This window comes from Leptodactylus fuscus, chromosome 4, assembly GCF_031893055.1.
Source record: "Leptodactylus fuscus isolate aLepFus1 chromosome 4, aLepFus1.hap2, whole genome shotgun sequence".
In the NCBI taxonomy this organism is placed as follows: domain Eukaryota; kingdom Metazoa; phylum Chordata; class Amphibia; order Anura; family Leptodactylidae; genus Leptodactylus; species Leptodactylus fuscus.
Genome location: NC_134268.1, coordinates 115,815,736 through 115,841,603, shown reverse-complemented (window position 1 = coordinate 115,841,603; position 25,868 = coordinate 115,815,736). Strand labels below are relative to the sequence as shown.

Here is a 25,868-nt window from a genome sequence, read left to right as displayed (position 1 = left end):
TTTTCAAAAACATTCACTTGAATGGGTTTGTGCATCTTGTGCCTCTCCGTGGCGAAACCATTTTTTTTAAACCAGACACAAAATCCTGCATGTCTGACTTTGTGTCCGGTTAAAAAAAATGGATTCGCTATGGAGAGGCACAAGACACTCACGGGCGGAAACTTTGCAAACCCATTCAAGTGAATGGGTTTGAAAACTGACTGTCGGGTTTCTGTCTCCTGTCCAGTTTCTTGGGCAAAAGATGAAAACTCGCAAAGCGGAGACCGGGTGCAGGTGTGAATCCACCCTGATTTGTTAACTGTGTAGAGTTCAGATTCATTGAAGGCCCTGAACTGTTACTGTTATAGAGCAGTAATAGCAGTGGAAGAAAAGGTGTACTTGTAGCAATCTCTACTGGGACCCAGACCCTGAGGGGGCCCATAACAAAAAAACATATCACTATTCTAAATGGCACAGGGTAAAGTGGTGCCCCATTATAGATATTGCATCATTTGGATTAAGTGTCAAGTTAATGTTTGCTATCTATCTTCCTATGGAACACATGTAGAAGAGCTGAATCTGCCCTTTAACGACTAGTTTTCAAGGATTTTCAACTAATGGCCTTTCTGTAATTCATTTCTACTACTCTTCATTGCATCGCCTTGTACAGCCATTGCTTATAGAAATGGTACTGTGCCAAGTATTGCAAGGGTGCCAGTGGTTGACTTGGGAAAGGTGCTGTAGTAAAGAGGACATGGTAAAATAGGCCATCAATTTAAAAAATCCCAGAAAATCACTTTAACTATTTATTTTACATCAGGTCAACTATAAACATAAGTGTACATATAGGCCAATAAGCTTAGAGATAACATCATGATATTTGCACATATGGAAGATTACAAATTCAGTTCTGCTCCATCTTAATTATTCAATAATTTGCTGCAGATGATAGTGTGTATATATACAAGCTGTAAACTGTAAAAATAAAAAACAAAAAAGTACACTGAATTTAGTTACTTCTATATAAAGTACAGTGATTCATTATAGTTCAATATATTTAAGTTTCAATTTGAAACAGTACATGAATTCCCAAAATATAAGGATATGGTTCACTTATTATTTTGCATATATCTGCCTCACTTGGTTAAAGTGCAAATGTTTAAGGAGTTTGTATTTGAAAAATTTTAAACTATATCAAGTCCCTACCTGCAGCATAGACTTCTGTGTATTTTTATTGGCTTACCGATACTTTAATATGTTTTCAAATATGAATGATCTGAATATTTAGAATATTATTTATGGATGTTGCACCACCAACTTTATTGATCAATTAAAAAATATACACAAGGGAAAATAGTTTTTTTTCTCTGTATTTTTCAAAATTTGAAACCCAGTTGTATATATGAAAATGGCACTTGTTTCTACAGTAAAAGTGAACAACTTGTTGAGATCCAAGTAACAATTTATTTTTTGTTTTCTTGTGGTTACGCTTTGAGCTGTTTTGTAAATCAAACAGTTTTTGAGTTAGGAAGCTAATTTGTTCTTTCCGATTCCTTTTCTCCATACAGTTCTGCTAGCTTTTTAAACTCTGGTCCCCAGTCATCAAGAAATGTATAGTCCTGGTCAGATGGTGTTCCTAAAGAATCTAGAGAACTTATGGATCCTTCTTCAGACCTTTGACCCTCATAAGCATATGTCTGTAAAGAGTCATATGGGGGAACACTTGGATCATGGTCTGCCTCAGCCAATTTTTGATTGAGAAATTCTTGAACATTGATTGATTCAGCAGAAGATTGATCTTGAAGTCTTGGCGTACACAATACTTCTGGCCGTACGTCCCTTCTGTATTTTAAGTCCTCTGCCGCTGATGGGTTTCGAAGAGCCGAAATATCAAAAGCTTCAGTGTCTTCTTCCCCTCCACCTTCATCATCATATGTTACTACATTTTCTCGTACATCTTCTTCAGAAATTATAAGAGGTTCTTTTTTTCCTCGCCTAAGTGTTATAAAAAGAACAACAATAGCTAGAAAAAAGAGAGAAGGAAAAACATGTTTATGACTTGTAACTCCAATTAAGAAACTGCAAATTTGTCATTTTAATTTTATAATATCCAGAGACATAGCAATGTTGGATCAATCAATGCATTCTAATGTATAACTGTATATACTGTAGCTTATAGAAAAGGATACTGTATATGAAACAAGAAGATTATCTGAAAATACACTCAACTGATTTTATTAACAAACAGTCTACTTTCTGTCAATGCTACACGGATGTTTCAAATATGTCAGGTTTGTAAAAAGCTCCTACAGATCAGTGGTTTCCGGCCACCCACATCTTGTAGACGAGTACCATATATATATATAGTAGGTACATAGAATGATGACACAATAGCAAAGGATAAAATTCTAGCAAAAAGTGATGAAATACATAAAATAAAGATTACCAATAAGTATTTGGACACCCATGCAAGTGAAGATATTTGCGATCATTATGTACGTCACGCCTTGCGCCGTTAAATAGGAAACAGCATTGGCATTAGTACTTTGGCATTAGTCGCATGCAAGATGCCACGAAGTGCAGAGTTGTTCGATTTCAAGAAAGAGGTAATTGTCAGGTACCACAGAAATGGTCGATCCTTAAGCGACATAGCAAGATAACTGAATTACCCAAAATAGACAGTGACCTATGTATTACGAAGTGGACTAGTGAATGGTGATTATCGGAATGTTCCCCGAGTCAGCAGACCCCCAAAACTGAGAGATAGAGACCGACGAGTGATGGCCAGAGAAAACACACCCAACCGATGGCTCACATACACTAGGAGTTTCACCAGGCATCTGGGAGTTTTGCGTCGATCAATACCATCTGTAAGGAAGCATCTGCTGGGTTCTACGAACTATTGAATAGGAATAAATGTTGTTTTTCTATTCTACCACAGGTGTCCAAATACTTATTGGTAGACAGTGTATGTGTATGAAGCTCTAAGAATAAGGCCCTACATAATGCCCCACAGCAAAAAAAAACGCTGTGGGAAAAACTGCAGTGACAACACATTGCAGTTTTTCCAACAGCACTTTTCACAGAAAATTTGGAGAAGTTCTCTGCTTCAATTATACCTGTAGGGAAACCACCAGAGTTTCTTTAGGTATAATTGACATGCTGCAATTTCCAAAACTTCAATGGTTTTGGAAAATGCACTGTGTCCGCTGCCTGTATTTTACCCCAGTGTGGAGATGGGATTCACTAGAATCCCATTCCCTACACAGTGACTGTAAAATCCCGGAATTTTTTTTTCCTTGGCGTTTATGCTGCAAGCAAATCTCAGCGTTTGCACCATGTGGGACCCCGGCCTAAAATAATTTAGTCCTCATCCTTGTCAGCTCACTGAAATCCTATGCTGCACATAATTCCCTGGAAAAACACTGGACATGTTAGCCACTAATATCAAAGATGGTGCAGATCAGATTATTTAGCCATGTGAATGCCTTCCTAGCTGCATCCTCTTCTGCACTGGTATTAAAAGCATTAAGTATATAGGAATATATAAGCAGAATAATTTCCCGTCTATGCAACACTTTCAGTCATAGTGCATAAGAGGCTGCCCTTTCTAATATTTACAAAAGACATTCCCCAATATGGCATAAAAAAATCAAACTAATTTTGATGTTTTTATTTGTCTTTTTCTTTTAAAGAGGACCTTTCTCCACCTCCACCAATTCTAGTTCTTAGTATCTGTTAACAGGTGCCGTTTCACTGACTCCAGTCTTAGTAGCCACACACACTCCATGCTTCAAGCTCAATGAGCTCCCAGAACAACAAGAAAGAGGGGCTTGGAGTTTTTCTTTTGTTGTTTGTTTTACACACAGCGTTTTTTAAAATTGAAACATTTCCGCTGCAGATTTCTTTTCTGAAATGTTTGAATGGGATTCTCCAGAATTTAAACTACTTTGCAGGACTATAAAATGCAGTGGCTTTTGCTGTGGCATTTACGCTGCTGCTAAATCGCGGTATTTATTCTACGTGGGCCACCAGCCTAATTTTGGAATTTGTAGTAAGTTGACTTCACTGCTTGTAAAATATTATCATGGGTTAAATCAGCAAATCTAATCCAGTGTTAATTACCTTGTACATTCTTCATCACTATAATTAGTGTTGATTATTGTTTTGCATATTGTATAAATATTTTATGTGATTGGACTATTTTAGGAGACCATGATAGAAAACATTGCAGGTTTACATATCTTATTTGTTTGATTTTTTTGTATTATTAAAGCAGTTTAAATAAATTGAGCATTTCATGACAAATAGAAGAAATGAAATCATAGAATTTTGTCATAAACTTCATTGTCTCTTTTAAAATTGTGGAGAGAGATGTGAAGAGATAGCAGTTTCTGTCAATTTGAATGGCAGAATTCACACAGTACGTAGCTGTCTCACCTGTTTTCTTCATTACCTAAAGCACATATTTCACATTTTTAGTGAGTGAATTCGGAAGTTCCTCTGGCAATCTTCTTTCAGATACAATGATAAACACAATGTTTTGACTTACATAATCTTCTAAGTTTACATATAGAGATATAGTAAACGCCATCTGTAGAAATGGTGCACTACTCTGAATAGAGCTATTGTCTTCTAAGACGTTTATAATATATAAATCGAGAAAATGGGGGTCCAGTAGCAGACATGTCTATGAAGACTCAACTGAGTGGAAACTGAATGTTTCTCTCTTTATTCAAGTAAGAATTATAAAAGACAGTTGAAAAAATTGCCTCTGTTTAGGGCTCACAGAAAGGATGTGCTATAAATATATTATATGGGAAAATTGATGTAAATTCTGCTCGCACAGGTCAGATAATAATAATAATAATAATAATAATAATAATAATAATAATTATGACATTTCATAAAAGAGTGACATATCAAAACAACCAGCAAGTGGAGCTTTGGGGGAATGGGAAATTCTACGTATCTGAAGATAGATATGGGCCACTGCACACAATACCGCATGCTGGAGGATTGGATATGCATGTCTGCACATAGTTCCACATGCCGGAGGTTTAGATACAGATGTCTACACACAGTACCACACGTTAGAGGATTAGATAAATGCGTCTTCACACAGTACCACACACCAGAAGATTAGATACGTACGTCTTCACACAATACAAAACGCCGGGGGATTAGATACATGCACCTTCACACAATACCACATGCCAGAGGGTTAGATGTTCGCGTCTTCATACTATACCACATGCCGAAGGATTAGCTACGCACCACTGCACACAATAGCGCACACCGGAGGATTAGATACGCATGTCTGCACACAGTTTCACACACCGGAGGATTAGATACACACATCTGCACACAATTACACACGCCGGAAGATTAGATATGTGCGTCTGCACACAGTTCCACACACTGGAGGATTAGATATGCACGTCTGTACACAGTACCACACACCAGAAGATTATATACATGCATCTGAACACAGTTCCACATGCCGGAGGATTAGATATGCACGTCTGAACACAGTACCACATGCTGCAAGATTAGATACGCGAGTCTGCACACAGTACCATATACTGGAGGATTAGATATGTGGCTCTGCAAACAGGACCACACGCCGCAGGATTAGATACATGCGTCTGCACACAGTACCACATACTGGAGGATTACATATGTGGCTCTGCAAACAGGATCACACGCTGGAGGATTAGATACGCACTTCACTTCACACAGTTCCATATGCTGGAGAACAAGATATGAGCATCTGTACTAGTACCACACACCAGAGGATTAGATGTGCACATCAGCACACAGTACCACATGCTGGAGGATTAGATATGTGGCTCTGCAAACAGTACGACACACCGGAGGATTAGATATGCGTGTTTGCACACAGTACCACACGATGTAGAATTAGATATGCGCATCTGCGCACAGTATCACATACTGGAGGATTAGATACGTGGCTCTGCAAACAGGACCATACACTGGAGGATTAGATAGGTGCGTCTGCACACAGTACCCCACATCAGAGATTTACTCCAGGTTTCCATAGCAACCTATCCATTTTTTGTCTCTGTTGCCTATGTCAAGGAAGGAGGAGGAGCTGTTCTCTGGAGAAGGAAGCCTAGACATGAAGAAGATGGGTAAGCATAGGGTGTGGACTAGTAGTGACGATCCATTCCAGAAATGGGGAATGGGATCACCACCGGATAATCAGAAAATGTGCCTTGACTGCCCCAGGGATATGGATAAATATGCATTTTTGATTAATTATGTAATTTAGAAAGTAAGTGGGGTAGGGTGTTTAGATTAGTATAGGGATTCATAGTTATCCCGGACAACCCCTTAAAGTTGGGCAGACTCTTAATGTGATATGGTTTCAATTTTGACTCTATATGTCTCCAGACTACTTGTTTGTGAATAGAAATATATAAATTAAAGTTTTATTGGAACCTTGCTGTTTCAAGCATCACTGCACTGTCCAAGTTATTATTTTAACAAATAGTGGTGACATCACAGTTCACAGTGTTTGAGCAGTGGTGTGAGAATTACATGAGAATTACACAGCTATTCCTTGGAGTTTATGGAAAATGGATCCTTTTCACTGAATGCTATATTTTAGATGTCCATTATGCAAACAAATTGTAAAAAATCATCATAAACATGCTACAGGCTCTTTAAAGAAAATCTGCTAAACAATAAACTACTTATTCCTGATAATTAACATTGCAATAAAACTTTTCCATGAAATCTATTTTAAAGAGTGAAAAATACCTTCAGTATATGATTAATAATTACATTATGAGTGATTGGATCAGAATAATAACTGTCACCACAGTCCAGATGTCTCCAGCTTAATTAACAAATGTGCAGACGAAATTTTATTTGCGTTAATATATTTCTGAACATATGGTATTTCCAATATACAACGGAAAGTCCTTACTAAATACATTCAATGTCATTAATTGAATTAATGCTCACCAAGTAGTATGACAACACAAAGCAGAATGGCAATTAAGGCTCCAGTACTAAGTCCAGCAGATGATAGGAATGCTTCAGCGTGGCAGGTCCGGACTCTTCCATCTCTTTCACAGGCACATACTCTAATAGTGAGAGTGCCGGTGCTACTTAAAGATGGACTTCCACCATCAGCAACAACGATGGGAAGGTAGTACAAATCTTGAGATGTTCTACTAAACCTTCTCCGTTTTGTTATTATACTTGCTGTGTTATCTATTAAAAAAAAGAAAAATGTTATTCACTTTCGAGTTAAGATCATGGTTTTAATGATTGTACAGAAAGATACAGAATATCTGTGGAAGACGTTGTTCAAAATATCTTGAAGTGCACTGTATCACCCATCACAAATATTATTTCATGTGTTTTGAATAATACAATGTAAGACTTAGTGAGCGAGTATCTCCTTGGCATCCAAATCCAGATCTCTGCTGTTAATTGTTTCTCAGAGACAAAGATTTCCAGTGAGCACAGAAGCCTAGAAAGGAGAACACATCATCTCCAAGTTGCGGCCATGCAGTGTTGGTGTCTACTGTATATTATTTGAAAAGACTTCTTATTGAGTTCATTGCAGATAGGATTACATTAGTAAATTTCTTTATATACAGATGTGTCTTTCCTTTCCTTTTTTATCAAGTAGTGTTCACACTACCGTTGGTGTCTGCTCAAAAGGTGTCCATTTAAGAAAAAATGGACACCTATCACAACGGACAAAAAAAGGACAGTAACTGATGGCTATCAGTTACTATCTGTTATATGGGAAGAATATGCAAATCTGTCTTCCATGATGTCATTAGGAAGTCAGGTGCCTCAGTGTTGCAAACCAATAGAGGGCGCTCATTGGAATGTGCAAGCCTGTCTTCCCTGATGTAATTAGGAAGACAGAATCTCAGTGAGAATATAGCCCAATAAAGGCTGCTCCCTTTAACATCATGCTCGACCTTCCAAGAGGCCTTTGTTTTGCAATGACGCTGGGATTATTACCAGGTATAAAATACAGAGAGAGAGGGGGGCACCAAGCCGACCAATGTGTAGAAATGATGGGTAAAAAGTAGGTAAGCAAAAAATTTGTCCGCTCACCTGGAAGAGTTGTGTGTGACACAACAACTCTATGACGTATAATATTGGAAGCAATAGGGACACGGGCAGCCGCTGGAAAGAACGCCTGCAAGACGTCAAGGCAATGAAGCGAAAGAGGGACCGTCCTCCTTGTGGAAGATGAAAGGAAAACCGCGCTCGCCCAGGTACAATGAAAAGACTTTATTTTGCACAACCCGTTTCGAGCATACTGCTCTTTCTCAAGTGCATATGATCAACCTTAAAATTAACAACAACATCCAGAACAACAATAAATACTTCAAAATTTAGACAAATAGTTAAAATATCCAGTTATACAAAGGCTAAGGATATCATGATAAGGTCCAGTAAGTTGCTACACTTATGGACTAAGCTAAGAGAATTCTAACAGTCTCATTAGATGTGTGAATAATCACATAGAATAGAACTGCTAAATGAAATAAACCTTACTAACACAACACAAATAGGAGAGATGATAATCATTGCAATCTAAAACATTATTCAACTTGTAGGTGAACATAAATAGCTCACTATAGATAAAACATACAGATCAGGCCATGTTGTAAAAAATCCCTCAAGCACTAAATAAAGTGCCAGGGGAGTCACTCAAATCCTACTTCACCATAAATCCTAATGGTTCTGATGGGAGGATATAAACACATAACAAGAATACATGACAAGTAAGTGGGAAAACCAGCCTCTGTGCTTACCTTCCCTAGTTGAGGGTTAGTGCTTGAGGAAAGCAACAGTAGGTTGATTATTTATACAATAAGCGGCAGGAAGTGACATCACACGGCAGGAAGCCCGTGACCACGTTGCCAGTGTAACACATCCCGGCGTCAGGTATCGGGCAACTGCGCATGCGCGGGCTTATGAGTCCGATACATAGTGCGGTCAGTTAGGAACACAGTTATCGGGTCGCATAGAATACCAGCGACCCGAGTTCAATTCCCATCATACTCCCTAGGACGGATGACATCTATATTTAACAACTTAAAACCTGCATCTTAAAAACATAAAAAAATTTCCCCATAGGCAAAAAAACTGAGCAAAAACAATAATACATAAAACACTCCTATGCAAGCCTCAACAGGAAATATCCTATAAGAGATGATGGCAGTAGTCAGAACCTGTTGGGAGCAGCTAGGAGACCCATATCTAATTGGTGCTATTAACATGATAATAAAACTATATAAGATTAAATAAACCAAGCTAAAAATTAGCTGAAAAGTGACTAATGAACCAAAAATAATAATTAGAATAGTATAAAATTAAAATTAACCTCAACCCGAGAGATGGTAGGGGCTGGATTATGGCAATGCTGAACTTTATCTAGTAACATCCTCCAGCATTTCATTTAACCCCTTAGGCACCAGGCAATCAAACTTATAAATCCAAAAGATTTCCCTCTTTTTAAGAACCCCAAATCTGTCATTAACATAAGTAGGAATAAAGTCTATAGGGGTAACTTTGAAGCCAATAAAGCTACTATTATGATGTCTGGCCGCATGTCTCGATACGCTATGTTTCATATAGCCATTCGCCACATTTGAACGGTGTTTGTTCAACCTATTTCTTAGGGGCATAGTGGTGCGGCCAATATACTGGAGCCCACAAGGGCATTCTAAAAGATATACTATATAAGAGGATGCACAGTTCAGATGGTTAGGGATAGTAAAGGTTTCTTTTGTAACTCTACTTGTAACTTGTTTTACCCCATTAGAGATATATGCACAGCATTTACACCGTCTCTTGTTACAACGGTAGCTGCCCGTCTGTGTGGGCGAATTGGCCAAGGTAGAGCGTGATTGTTTTCTAAAGGGCCTCAACCTACTTGGAGCTAATATACTTTTAAGCGTTCTGGCTCTCCTGAAGGTAAACTTCGGTGCTGGAGGTATAGAGCTTTGTAGGTGGGGATCATTCAAAAGGATCGGCCAATATTTCTTTATTATGGTTCTGATATTTGTATGAGCACCACTGTAGGTCGTTAGGAAGTTACATTTGAACTCTTCCTGGTGCCCCCCTAGCCGAGGGTTTAGACAATCACGTTGGGATAGACTAGCTGCTTTTTTCTGGGCTGCTGCGACAACCGCTTTAGGGTAGCCTTTTTCGTGGAATCTTTTGGACAATATAAGGCTTTGTTCTTGATAAGTAGATGTTTGTGTACAGTTCCGCCTTATGCGTTTGAATTGCCCGTAAGGCACATTCTGCTTCCATTTCCTCAGATGGCAGCTTTTGTAGTCCAAGACTCCGTTGCAGTCAACTTCTTTAAAGAAAGTTCTAGTACTGATTTTCCGGTTGTTGCTCATCAGGACTAAATCCAGATATTCTATTTCAAATGGGCTGGTCTTCCCCGTAAATTTAAGGCCCCAATCGTTCTTATTCAATTCATTCGTAAAAAGATTGAACTCCTCAGCCGTACCGTTCCATATGAAGAGGAGGTCATCAATATATCGTTTATAATAAACCACTCTCAAGGCCCCGTGATCGGATCCATATATAAAATCTTTCTCGAATTCGCCCATGTATATGTTAGCATAACTGGGTGCAAATTTCGCACCCATGGCTGTGCCGCGTTTTTGTAGAAAGGTTTTTCCTCCAAACTTGAAGGTATTATGTTCCAATATAAATCGGATTGCTTCTAATAAAATTCCTGTTGGTGGGGTGGTAGAAGAAGTTGACTGCAACGGAGTCTTGGACTACAAAAGCTGCCATCTGAGGAAATGGAAGCAGAATGTGCCTTACGGGCAATTCAAACGCATAAGGCGGAACTGTACACAAACATCTACTTATCAAGAACAAAGCCTTATATTGTCCAAAAGATTCCACGAAAAAGGCTACCCTAAAGCAGTTGTCGCAGCAGCCCAGAAAAAAGCAGCTAGTCTATCCCAACGTGATTGTCTAAACCCTCGGCTAGGGGGGCACCAGGAAGAGTTCAAATGTAACTTCCTAACGACCTACAGTGGTGCTCATACAAATATCAGAACCATAATAAAGAAATATTGGCCGATCCTTTTGAATGATCCCCACCTACAAAGCTCTATACCTCCAGCACTGAAGTTTACCTTCAGGAGAGCCAGAACGCTTAAAAGTATATTAGCTCCAAGTAGGTTGAGGCCCTTTAGAAAACAATCACGCTCTACCTTGGCCAATTCGCCCACACAGACGGGCAGCTACCGTTGTAACAAGAGACGGTGTAAATGCTGTTTATCTATCTCTAATGGGGTAAAACAAGTTACAAGTAAAGTTACAAAAGAAACCTTTACTATCCCTAACCATCTGAACTGTGCATCCTCTTATATAGTATATCTTTTAGAATGCCCTTGTGGGCTCCAGTATATTGGCCGCACCACTATGCCCCTAAGAAATAGGTTGAACAAACACCGTTCAAATGTGGCGAATGGCTATATGAAACACAGCGTATCGAGACATGCGGCCAGACATCATAATAGTAGCTTTATTGGCTTCAAAGTTACCCCTATAGACTTTATTCCTACTTATGTTAATGACAGATTTGGGGTTCTTAAAAAGAGGGAAATCTTTTGGATTTATAAGTTTGATTGCCTGGTGCCTAAGGGGTTAAATGAAATGCTGGAGGATGTTACTAGATAAAGTTCAGCATTGCCATAATCCAGCCCCTACCATCTCTCGGGTTGAGGTTAATTTTAATTTTATACTCTTCTAATTATTATTTTTGGTTCATTAGTCACTTTTCAGCTAATTTTTAGCTTGGTTTATTTAATCTTATATAGTTTTATTATCATGTTAATAGCACCAATTAGATATGGGTCTCCTAGCTGCTCCCAACAGGTTCTGACTACTGCCATCATCTCTTATAGGATATTTCCTGTTGAGGCTTGCATAGGAGTGTTTTATGTATTATTGTTTTTGCTCAGTTTTTTTGCCTATGGGGAAATTTTTTTATGTTTTTAAGATGCAGGTTTTAAGTTGTTAAATATAGATGTCATCCGTCCTAGGGAGTATGATGGGAATTGAACTCGGGTCGCTGGTATTCTATGCGACCCGATAACTGTGTTCCTAACTGACCGCACTATGTATCGGACTCATAAGCCCGCGCATGCGCAGTTGCCCGATACCTGACGCCGGGATGTGTTACACTGGCAACGTGGTCACGGGCTTCCTGCCGTGTGATGTCACTTCCTGCCGCTTATTGTATAAATAATCAACCTACTGTTGCTTTCCTCAAGCACTAACCCTCAACTAGGGAAGGTAAGCACAGAGGCTGGTTTTCCCACTTACTTGTCATGTATTCTTGTTATGTGTTTATATCCTCCCATCAGAACCATTAGGATTTATGGTGAAGTAGGATTTGAGTGACTCCCCTGGCACTTTATTTAGTGCTTGAGGGATTTTTTACAACATGGCCTGATCTGTATGTTTTATCTATAGTGAGCTATTTATGTTCACCTACAAGTTGAATAATGTTTTAGATTGCAATGATTATCATCTCTCCTATTTGTGTTGTGTTAGTAAGGTTTATTTCATTTAGCAGTTCTATTCTATGTGATTATTCACACATCTAATGAGACTGTTAGAATTCTCTTAGCTTAGTCTATAAGTGTAGCAACTTACTGGACCTTATCATGATATCCTTAGCCTTTGTATAACTGGATATTTTAACTATTTGTCTAAATTTTGAAGTATTTATTGTTGTTCTGGATGTTGTTGTTAATTTTAAGGTTGATCATATGCACTTGAGAAAGAGCAGTATGCTCGAAACGCGTTGTGCAAAATAAAGTCTTTTCATTGTACCTGGGCGAGCGCGGTTTTCCTTTCATCTTCCACAAGGAGGACGGTCCCTCTTTCGCTTTATTACCAGGTATAGTCTCTCAACCCGAGGACGGCCGTTTCGATGTTGTTGCATCTCGTCAGCTCGATGTAGAGAAGACTATAACCTGGTAGAGGTGAGAGGCTTAGCCAGGGTAAGGGGGGTATCATCACTCCTTGGGGAGAGACCACCATATAGGTGTGTGGAGATTTATTAAGCCTTTAGCACTCCACTTTACAAGGGACTATGGGAAGAATATGCAAATCTGTCTTCCATGATGTAATTAGGAAGTCAGGTGCCTCAGTGTTGTTATATCTGTTATAGACCTCAATGTAAAAAAAATGGACACTTACGGTCCGTTTTTTCAAATGGACAGGAAAGTCCTGCATGTAGGATTTTTTTGTCTGCTTGAAAAAATGGACATGGTTGTAATCAGACACTAAAGGACACAAGATAAAATCCCATTGAAATGAATGGAATGGACCAGTTAGTGTCCGTTGCTAAAATCTTGTACGGACAATAGCCAAGGACACTGCTGAGCGGACACCAATGTTAGTGTGAACGCCATGTGTATCATGGAAACTTCTGTATGCAACATTTGTTGAAATTGAAAATATTAGCCCCTTAACCACTAAGTTTTAACCCCTTCTCATATCCACTAGACATGTACAGGGGAGCATAGTGGCTCACTAGTAAGTACTGTTGCCTGCAGCTCTAGAGTCCTAGTTCCAAATCCAGCCAAGATCAACATATGTAGGACATTTCTATGTTCTCCGTGTATGTGGGTTTCCTCCCATACGCCAAAAGACATACTGATATGGAATTTATATTGTGAGCCCCACTTGGGACAGCGTTCCCAATATTTGTAATGCCTCATACACACAACAGTGACATGATGGACGGATCTAATGTTTGTTAAAGACCATTTTTCTTGGCCGTTTTGCATCCATTTTGCATCCTTTCAATTTTTCTGTTTTTCATGGCTGAGAGTCATCCGTTTTGCATCAGTTTTTAACAGTCAACAAAAAAGCGTATTCATTTCATTGGTCTCTTTTTTTTTTTTTTTTACCAAATCCTCTGATCGGTTTTTAATGGACGTAAAACAGTTGCTATTCCATTTTACATCTGCTTACAAATGAACCATTCTATTGAGTACGGATGTCCATGAAAATGAACAAAGATAGAGAATGTCAGTGTTAAGAAATGGACGAACAAAAACAAAATGGACATTTGAATAGACACATTGAGTTCCATGTTTTCATTTGTGTTTGTTTTTCATTGTGGTGTGAATAAGATCTAAAGCGCTGTGGAATATAACGGCAATATATAAGTATGTAAAATAAATAAATGTAAGGAAATAAACATTGCAGGGACCATAGCCATTGGGTTTGTCGCTGTACACATCAGGGATTCTGTGGCACAGTCTGTGATCAAAGACATCTTTGGCTTTTAATTTGTAGATTGCTGTTGCTGTAGCTGTCATACACAATGAAAGAAGACATCTTCATCGGTGCTAATAAAATTATTGTTAATGTGTTTGTTTATTGACTTCTACAGTATATTGGTGTCAGCATCCCCATTGTTTGCTTTCTAAAATTGACATACAACACATTTTTCGAGCTGTAGAAATAAATATTTCTAACATTTTTCTCCGCTTTACCATAGTAATATACAAGTATATTGTGAATAATATAAATCATAGTTACCTTCATTGCTTCTTAAAGTAAAGTTTGGATTTTGCGTGTGACTTTCTTCCAGAGAAAAATAAAATTTTTGCCCATTTGCCATCTCATCTTTATCTATGGCTGTAATAGTGTGAATAACCTAAAAAGAGAAATATCTGTTAATTAGTTTTACCAGAGCTTTTAACTCCCAAAGAAACTTTCTGCTTCTTATAAAAGGAAAATAACCTAATGCTCTATGCACTTCTATTTATATATATTAAATTATAACCGCAGAATTTCAACATAAAAGGTAGAAAATATAGAGAAAAGTTGTTCCTTGGTTAAAGTTTGCAAAAAAACCAAAAATCCTGAGTTTCATCTGATCTTGCAAATACTGTATATAATATTTCCCTCATCTTGCTCTCCTTCTTCTAAGCACTGTACAAGTATATCTGGGCAATGAAGGATAGAGTTATTTAAAAACACAACTTATTATCTACACCAAATAGCTGAAGTATATGGACCCAAGACCATCACACCTAAAAATATAGATGATTCCCTGAAGATATTATTCAACAACCATAATGGAGTCAGGACTTTTTGTGGTCACAACGGCCTCCACTCTTCTAGTAAGACATTCCACAAGATGTTGAATTGTATCTATGGGACTTTGTGTCATGTGAGGTTTAGATACTGATTAGAGATGGGTGAACCATTTTAACATGAACCAGTTTCAACTTAAATATTTCAAAATGTTCATGATGAAACAAAATGGTCTAAAAATGGTCCATTCAACATGTATTGCTCAGTAAAAATAAAGCAAAGATAGTGTCTTGTGAGACACTGTGATGTTCTGGTGCTACTTAATAGCCTCTCAGCCAATAGTCGGCAGTGGGTGAACACCTTACAGTGCTCACGTTATATACAAAGTATATACAAAGTATATAAAGTTGTGTTGGCTGTAACACAAGACATTTCAGTGATGGTGGAAGTAGGGAGTAAATGTGTTATTCATCATTACGTGATACTGAGCTCTGCTGAAATACAGCTAGGAATAGAAGAATTAGAACACAATTTAGTCAGGGCTCGTTCACATCTGCGCCCAGCACTCCGTTATGCAGGTTTCCATTACCTGCATAAAACAGAGCAGGAGACAGAAACCGGCAGGAGTCTTTCTCACCCATTCATTTGAGCCATGAGCCGTGAGCGGCGGTGAGCGTTTTATGCTCTCCGCCGCGAAACCAGGTTTTTTAATCCGGACACAGAGTCAGACATGCAGTACTCTGTGTCCGGATTAAAAAAAACGGTTTAGCGGCGGAGAGCATAAAACGCTCACCGCCGCTCATGACCGGACCCGGTCTGTGCTTTACGTCTTCTAGCATGCAGAAGATGGAAAGCACAGAACGGAGACCAGAACGCAGGTGTAAACCTAGCGTCAGGTATAATCAGTTACATATAAATTAGGGAAATAAATCATAAGCATGAGTGAGAATATCTGTGCAAGACTACAATAATACAGAAAGACAAAGGACAGTGAACTCTTTAATTTCCAATGATCTAATGTTGTCTAAGCTTGTTTTGCAATAGAGCAGTTTGCTAGATAGATTGTTTAACCCCTTCCCAAAGATAGATTGTTTAACCCCTTCTCGCCTCCTTCCAAACCCTATAACTTTTTTATTTCTCCGCTCTCAGAGCCATATGAGGTCATAATGTTTGCGGGACAAATTTGTCCTCATGATGCTACCATTATTTATTCTGTACAATGTACTGGAACCTGGAAAAAAATTCTGAATGGGAGGGATTTGAAGAAAAATGGCATTTGTATGACTTTCTGATGGGATTTGTTTTTACGGCATTCATTGTGCAGCCAAAATGACATGTCACCTGTATTCTATGTTTCGGTATGATTCTGGAGATACCAAATTTATATGGTTTTATTTACATTTTAACCCCTTAACAAAAACCCAAAACTGTGCCAATTTTTTTTTCTCTTTAGTTATACCATTTTGGGGAATTGCTTTTGCTTTGATCATTTTTTATTCAAATTTTTATCAGAGGCAAAACAGTGAAAAAATGGCAGTTTGGCAATTTTGACTTTTTTTTCTTGCTACGGCGTTTACCATATAGGAAAAATATTTTTATTGATTTGTATAGTGGGCATTTTCAGTCACAGGAATATCTAATATGTACGTATTTTGCAGTTTTTAACTACTTTTATAAGTGTTCTAGGTAAAGGGGGGTGATATGAAATTGTAATACTTTTTAAAATATTTTTTTTATATATTTTTTTTCCTTTTTTTAAAGAGAGTAAAAGAAAATAACTGCAGACAGGACAACTAGCCTTTACCAGGCCTCTGGCTGTCATGATAATGTGACATCTGACCCTGGACCGAGGCGCCGGAGGGGTTAATGTCCCCGATCAGTTCAGGCACCGACCGGGGGCATAAGCGCTGGGTGTCTACTGTGCAAAACAGTAGGCACCCGGCAGCTATGGACGGCGGCCATAGTTAAACACCACGCATCCGCTCTACTATTACGGTGGATGTCGGGAAGGGGTTAATATAGCTGTTATTGACAAAATTAGTCCTGTTAGTTTCAAAGCTTTTCTTGAGGGGTTTCTTTTTGGACAAAAGTAATTTTTTTTGCTAAATTCATATACATTGTTGTTCTGATTTATAGCTAAATGCTGATTCTGCCTTCACTAATGTGAAAAAAATCTTTGTTATTTAAGGGTTTTTTTTTTTTCTCACCCAATTAACAATATGAAAAAAACTATACTGAAATAAATCTGTATTTCTTAAGAGGGTTGTTGTTCCTCAACCAATAAACAGCCTTGCAGCCTGCGCTAATCTGAAAATATTTTTGTTATTTAAGGAGGGACTATCACCACTGCCATCACTTTATCACATGTCACTATATTGCACTGTTGGTGCTCCTATGTTGGCATCAAAAAATCAAAACTATTTTTATATCACATCAGCTCCCATGAATGAATATTTTTTGGGTGGTTTTTCTCTATTTTATTTTTTTATTTTTTTAACTTTTTTTTAGCCAATTAACTTTTAAACTAGACACAAATCCACAAATTTGTCTCCCAAACAACAAGCCCGTAGCAGTTAGAAGTCACCGAAATTGGAAAATTTTCTAAAAAAAAACTTTGCTTTTTGCAATACAAATGCCATGTGTGTAAAAAAAAAACATAGGCAATATCCTTTTCCCAAAAAAGGGTAATTTTGTAGTGTTTAAAATATTAAAATTTTTAAAAAGGACTGTCAATAGAGATTTGTGAGTAGTATTCAATCGAGTAGGCATTCGATCGAATACTATGGGATTAGAAATACTGGTACTCGATCGAGTACCACTCGCTATTCAAATGGAAAAATTAGATGCAGAACCAGCGTTGATTGGCTGAATGCTATACAGTCGGTCAATCAACACTGGTTTTTCTCCTACCTTTAGAAGTCTTCTCCTCGCTGCGTCCCCGCGGCGTCTTCTGGCTCTGAATTCACTCTGCTATTCATCGGGCCTGGGCAGAGCCAACTGCGCATGCCCACGCTACAAAAAAATGGCCGCTTTGACTGTAAGCGGCCATTTTCTTGTAGTGCGAGCATGCGTAGTCATCTCTGCCCAGGCCCGATGCCTAGCAGAGTGAATTCATTGCCGGATGATGATGCGGGGATGCTGAAGAAAAGAAGACTTCTCGGAGAATCCAGCCCGACCCTCACTCGTGGACTTTGGTAAGTTCAGTTTGATTGAATATTGCCTACCCCTGAAACGAGCATTTTTCCCCCATAGAGTATAATAGGATTTGATATTTGATTCGAATAGTCGAATATTGAGGGGCTACTCGAAACGAATATCGAATATCGAGTATTTAACTACTCGCTCATCTCTAAGTGTCAACGCAGTACATGGCTAAATTCAGAGTTTGTATGCACTGCTTAACATTTGTTTTTCCATAGACATACATGTCAGTTCATATTTCAATAACTTTGGTTGATTTTGCCTCAGAGAGCTAGGCATTGAATACATATATTCCTAGGAGCCCCTACAGTGTTACACTATATTTTGAGGCAATCTAAGCAGTTGTTTGTACCAAACGTGTTCAACTTGAAACAGAACTTGATCCCAAACCACCTAAACCCCCCAAAAAAAAACAAATATTAAGAGGTTCATGTCTAAGGTTGATGTTGGATGGGAAGATCTGACTCCATCACATTTCAGATATATTTTGTTTAACCCCTTCCCGACATCTGCCGTACTAGTATGATGGATGCTGAATGTTTGACTATGACGGCCACCCGGGAGCCGGGCGGGCACCATAACCTTCATACAGCAGACAGCATGCACTAATGCCCATGGTCGGTGCCCACACCAATCGTGGGTATTAACCCTTCTGCCGCCTCAGTCAAAGCTGACTGAGGCGCCATTTTCCCTGTGGCGCATGGGCGTCGCCATTTTGACAGGGATTGCCAGCACCTGGAGCAAGATCCAGGGCCAACGTCATGTTCGCATGACAGCCGGTATAATTGTAAAACTAAATTTTATGATGATTGGGCACTGTGATGGGTCTCCAAGGCCCCATCTCTTTCTGTTCCAGAATTTTTTTCTCCCATTAGAATTTTCTAAACTTTGCAATACAGTATATCAATACATATCACACCTAGACTGCTTACTTTAACATTTTAGTTGTTCCTTTACTGCGCTTTTAAGAACTTTTCACATTTCCCTATTCTCTCTGGCAGCCATGAGACCTTTTAATAAATCTATGTTTCAGTTTGCTTGCTGTTGATATTGTGATGCTTGATTGCATCTTACTTTACTGAATAAAGCTTCCACTTATCCACATGTGTGTTCATGCCTTGAGGAGTGCGCCACCAGGTTTTTTCACTGTTTCAGTGTATGCATCAGTTACTTACACCAACAATCTATGGCCTTGGCTGCCAGTCGGTCCATCCGGGTAGATTGTGACCTTCACTAATACAACCTCATCTATATATTGTACTGTGGACATCCCAGGACTTTGGGAGCGGTAAAATTTTCCAGCTGAGATTAGAGGATTTGGCTGGTATACCGCACTGCTTTTATATATCGCCCCAAAAGTATTGTAAAGTATCAGCGTGATAGATGAGTTTTTAGCAAATTTTAACCATCATGGTGATTTATCTGAGACTTATCATTTGTAGTACGTAGGTAGAAAGCAGCAGGAGACTTGCTATGGTTCTATCAGGAATGCCCCATTTCAGATGCTTTTTTGTGATGGTAAGGTTCGGACTGACTTGCCACTGAATTATCATTATGGTATTTCGGCAGTCTTGCATGCTATGACCATATTCCTGTGGTTTATGTCCTGCTTATGTGATGTTCCACACTCTTAACAGACAAACAAAATAATGAAAATGAATAATAACTACTTGGCTATTGAGTCATCATCTAGTGAGATTCATATACATATGTAGTAAAGGTACTTTTATATATCTTTATAAGTTAGGAATACCGTTTAACTCTCATAAATTTGTATATCTTGTAGCACCAAATCAACTTGCAATGTTTCACATCCTGCCATGTTCCACCACGTCAACACGTGAATTGCTGCTGCTGCTAATATTGTGGATGTGGCCTGAGGATAGCACTGTGCTAAGTGTTCTAACTATAAAGTGTCACAGCTTTCAGATGTAGCTGTAATGACTGTACAAATGTGCTGAACAGGAGATGCAATATATTTCTGCTTACCAATACATATCGAAATGACAAAGAACATATTGAATTTATTCCTTGTTAGGTTAAACAACAACTATACAAGTGTCACTCGCTTCCAATATTCCCTGAGGAATGTCTATTCCTTCTGTTCCATCAGCAGAATGCATACAGTAATGATGTACTTACACTCATTTCTAACACCTCACTTGTTTCTGAATATAATAATTGCTTCATCTGTTCTGAACTCGTCTTCCTATACACTAACTATAGGAAAGCTTTAACCCAAAAGAAACAAAAATAATTATAGCTATAATTATACAGTCAAGAAAAAATAGTAATTACTACTAGATACAGTAGTGAAGAGGACGATTGTCTGCTTTACTGTTGTATATGGTCTGGGGATATTGCAGCCATATAATAGTCAGTGAGTGAGTGCAGGTCCAAACAGTAGCATGCACCAGAAATACTCCACAATTGATAGTTTTATTAATAATCTTGGCGCGTCTCTGGTGCAGGAACGGTTAGTCACTCACTGATAATACAGAGCTATGACATATGAACTATCAACAGTGAGTCACATCTGTAGACTGTGATAGCCGTCTCTATTCAGCTACAAGAGGTGGTTATAAGAATTGTTTCTTGTTCACTAATGTGTTTTTTGTGTCTTTTTAGTGAGTTAATTTATTGCATTACTTCACATTTGTAGGACTACTACAATGACTGACATTTTTTTTAATTTTCTAATAGAAATATTTTATGCCAGCAGTGCAACTTGCGCATCCTGCACAACTTTGAGCATTAACCTTGTTATGTCACCCTCCTGTGAAGTGACTTATCCACACTTTTCAATGAGTCATTCATTTTTGGGGGGAGCATACTACTTCTGACATCTCTCTTTTTTTGTTAACCTTGTTAGTATATATGTTATAGTGATAAGGTCAGAGGCCTTGTTTATGACCAAATGAGCAGTAAACCAGGGTTACTGTCATTGTCCTAGTTGATAAGGCTGAGTGCCAGCAGTAAAGATAATGACACCAGACTCTCATTTCTGGTATTCATTCCTCTCTCAGCCGAGGTGAACTGACATTTATTTAAGACAAGTTAAATAGCCGCAGACAAAGAAATAAGAACAGCATAAGTTGTGTGTTCGCTCCTGATTGGTGTAATACATCTTAATCACACAAAAAGAAAGTTTAAACAGTTCCATACATGGTCAGCTACTTCCGATCCTGGTGGTGTCTTCTGGAGGAGGTCTCCTGGCAGTGAGCCAAGCATGTGCTCTTTTTCACACAATGGGGTCTTATCCTGGGTGTAGCCACCATCTTGTATTTCAGTATCAAACATAAACAACTATATCTAGTATTCAAATTTTTAAAGATAACAATGTTTTTCATACATTATGAAATTACAACCTTCACAATAGAAGCAGACACATACATCAAAATAGATAAAGACCCGTCTTACTCTTTCAAAATCAGTCATGATTATAATCTCAAAATGGCCAGTCAGTGACCCAAAATTGTTGCAAAATGTTTTTGTCTCAAGTTACACAATGGTACCATCATCTGGATACTCCACTTTGCAAGGTAGTATAATATAGTCAGCATAATAGCAACAGCAACACAAAATAGCCTACAATTGTGATGTAACGTCTCTGTCTGATCAGGTCTCTGTGCCATCCTCCACCCTTCCGCTGTGACACTATTAGGATGGGGTCCCACAGGCTTCCCAGCCAGCGCATAGCACCACCTGCGGGACAATCCAACCCTTGCCCTTGGCATCATGCAGTGAGGTGTCTGAAGTCTTAGTCCAGCTTTCGGCCTACTGTGCATGCTCAGACCTTTTGGAGCCGCTCAAAGGCTAAGTCCCATTCTTCTCCTACTGAGCATGTTCAGACCTTTTGGAGCCGCTCAGAGGCTAAGTCCCATTTTGCCTATACTGAACATGATCGGCGAGGTCATTACCACCGCCCCTGTTGGGCGGGGACTTGCCTTTTAGTCTGTTGAGAGCTAATAGCTGTCACCCGAACTCCACTGTCCGGAGCATTCCCATGGGGGAATTAATACGTGTAAAAAGGGCATGCAACAACAATGATGATTATAATAAACAAGCCCAAGAGCTTGTAGGAAGATTAAAACAAAGGGATTACCCTAACTGGATGATCGATAGGGCAATGAAATTAGTTGAAGTGAGAGATAGGGAGTCCTTGTTTTCTGACCAATCAATTAATGATGATAAACAAAAAATAGTTTTTTCCACAGCTTTTAGTCTTGAATTCAAGGAAATTAAAAACATTATAGAGAGGAATTTGCCTATTTTAGAAGCTGATGACATTACCGGCAAAATTTTGGAGAGAGGCGTACAATTTGTCCCCAAAAGAGGTTCAACTTTGGGTGATGTTTTATCACCAAGTTTTTTACATACGAGTGATAAACCGGTAAAACAGGAGCATTTGTCAAATGGTTTTTACAGATGTAAACAACCTAAATGTAAGACATGCAAATATACAAGTGACATTACCAGCTTGTCAAGTTTAGCAACAAAATATGATGTTAGGTATCATTCACATATGAACTGCTGCACCGATGCGGTTATTTACTGCATTAGATGTGAGAAGTGCAGAATTGAATACATTGGCTGTACAACAAGATCATTGAAAATTAGAATTATGGAGCATGTTAAAGATAGTAGTAGGAATATATCAGAAGGCATGTCGGGGGCTTCGAAGCATTTTGCTTCAGTACATAAGGGGTCAGTCTCCACATTAAAATTGTGGGGAATAGATAAGATCCATGAATCCCCCAGGGGCGGTAACATTAAAGAACTTTTGTTTAAAAGGGAAGCCCTATGGATCCTGCGGTTTGGTAGTCGACAGCCGCAGGGTCTTAATATGAGATCAGATTTATCTTTAATTTATTAAATTGGTTATATCTGGAAATACCCAGACATATGCCTATATTTTGATATATTTAAGGAGTAATTCTTTCTGCCCATTAATCATAATTAATGTCTAGTTGTATATTTTCTTTGGAACTATACTATTAGTTCTGTTACTTCTGCAATTGAAACTTGCAATATCTTAATAGTTCTAGTTTGGAAAACATGTCACTGAGGAAAGTTTATGATATTGTTGCACTTACCTTTTAGTAAACAGCCTAGGACAGTAGTCTGACCTACAGTTGGAATGGTAGATCAGGATTGGTTGCAACAGTCACGTGACTAAAAGTAAATTTATGAACAGAGTATGTATAGAGATAGCACGAGCAAATGGATTCTAGTGAGTCCAGTACTACAAGTGAACGCTAGAGGTCGTATTCTTATACAACTGTTGAAAGAACATACCGTGATTGGTCATCAAAGTCACGTGACTATGTAAAATCCATCAACGAGGGATCGTGGCAATAATACAAGCCAGTTCATGACGATGGATCTCCACTAGAGGTCGCATGTAGTGTTTTATAAACTTTCCTTGTAGGCGGTCCGCATTGGTCTGCACATGAACGTAACTATATAACGTTTCATTCTGTGCAAACTAAATATTATTGCTAGTGGCTATTATATTTTCATAATATACTGTGGATAACATGTTATTTGGTCAGTGTAAGGTTAAAGTTTGCCATACTGTAACAATTATTGTGATCGGGTGCATTCATGTATTATAGCGGCACATCCATCACGTTTTATTACTTGATAGAGCGAATCTTATATATTGATGCGCTTATGGATTTTTTGGTTTATACCAGCAATAAGGACATTACACAGTGCATATATTATAAAAAACTTTATTTATTTCATGGATTAAGGAAAGTCTGTGTATTCCTATAAAGGAAGTTCAATCAACTACACCTGTGTGGTATGGGTTATATAGGAGGGATCCAGCTTCACTTGTTTACAGCATTCACAAGGCTATGATTAAGAGACTTTTTTGTGTCTCGAAACGCGTCAGTCAGCCTAATATGTAGTTACTGCGTTTTTTATTCCACTTCAATGTATTTTCTAATCTTTTTCACTTGTGTGTTATGGTGTCTTTACCATTTTTAAAATGAAATAATAAAAGTTATTTTTTACTACGAGCAAGAGCTGCGGATCTTACCTTTCTACAAGTTTCTACGGTTTCCTTTCTTCCTCAAGTCCAGGAGAACTAGATCGTGCACCTTGCATCAGGACATGGTGAGCTTTTACATCAAACTTTATTTTTGATTATATAGTTTGAGCCCACGCCCACCAGGTGCTCACACTTTAACTAAATTGAGACAGGAGGTCAGGGCTAGGTTCCTGTGAAAGGCAGGTTGTCAGGTCAGGGATCTAAATTAGGATTCTTTGGCTCTGCCGGTAGGGACCTGAATTGCCTATAGAACTGTCCATCAACTTGGTAGCTCCAAGCTATTGTGGAGTCCTTTGTGTTGCTGACCAGGGGTGATGGTTAACCCCTGGCAGCCTTTCCTGTGTAGCCGGGTGAAGCAGGTGCTCTGCAGGTGCTCTGCTGATAGTTCGCAGATGACTTTTGCAAGGCCTCATTAGGCTTCACTCAGCAGCTATACCCAGTGAAGTTAACTGGTGAGAGTTGATTGCAGGCTGTTCACACACGAACTGCACAAACACCACTGCAAGTGCAGTTTAACTGGTAGTTCGCTTTGCAGACAGACGGCTGCCCTGCTGGGGCTTGTGTCCTGCAGTCCAGCGGTTCTGTCAACGTTAAAAAAATATTAATTTTATATATATATATACACAGAACCGTAACAGACACAAGAGGCGTGTTCAGTTTTATTCCTTGCTTAGAGTTTTTATGTTGCTCTGTCTGAACGCTGCTCTATTACCTATCTTCTGTAATTGAATTTCCACCACACCCATCTCCTGCACCTTGTTTCCCTTTGTTCATCAAATAGTTAATCTTGTTCTTGCCTGTGTGATTGACAGCCTGTCTATGAATCAAGTCTGGGACAGGTCCTGGACTTCCTATATACAGGTCATCAGTCCACACAGGCTTGCTGGTTATTTTGACTTTGTCCCGTGACTTTGTCTTCACTAGCTTCCTACTTGCTCTTACTATTGTATTACTGACTTCTGATCTTTGGTTTCCCTTGTGACTACTCTTTTGGATTACGATTTTGTACTGATTTGTCTCTCTGGCTTTGACGCTTGCTTGCTTGCTGACTTCGCTTCTGTGTTGTTTGCCCTGTCTTGTTCTGTGTTATTTCTAGAAAGGGTTTTGCCGCCCAATTATCGTCTGTCACCTAGGACAGTTCAGGCAAGAAAACAGGGACAAGGGCTGGGTTGTGTTTAGGGCTCACTGTCTCTGTATTTTTTTTTCCTGGTTTCAGCAGCAGCACTAGGGAGTTGCACAAATACCGTAGCAATTCCCTAACATTTGGATTCAATTAACTGTAAAATTGAACTTCAACTCAACAGTAACCATAAAACCATAACAAAAATATCACACACAGTGTAATTACTGCTAAAGCAATGCCCTACAAATGTTCCCCTATAACAAATTGATCTCCTGTATGGTCGCATAATGCTATTTACAGCACAGATTTCTAAGCATTAAATGAATACTTCTTTGTCTTCCTATTCCAATCTGCATGGTGAGAGACGGGAGAATTCAGTTGTAGGCAAGTGAGATGTTAAAT

At 38.7% G+C, this 25,868-nt stretch overlaps 1 protein-coding gene across 1 annotated transcript in view; it reads right to left on the bottom strand.

The window, feature by feature from the left end:
- Positions 1-1,029: 1,029 nt before the first annotated feature.
- Positions 1,030-25,868, bottom strand: part of CDH18 (cadherin 18) — a 551,467-nt gene continuing 526,628 nt past the window's right edge. Inside the window, exons 10-12 of the mRNA XM_075270978.1 lie at positions 14,581-14,698; positions 6,973-7,224; positions 1,030-2,002 (exon numbers count right to left, since the gene is read on the bottom strand). Of these exons, the coding sequence (XP_075127079.1) occupies positions 1,512-2,002; positions 6,973-7,224; positions 14,581-14,698 (861 nt within the window). The 3' untranslated portion in view covers positions 1,030-1,511. The remainder of the gene's footprint in view (positions 2,003-6,972; positions 7,225-14,580; positions 14,699-25,868) is intronic.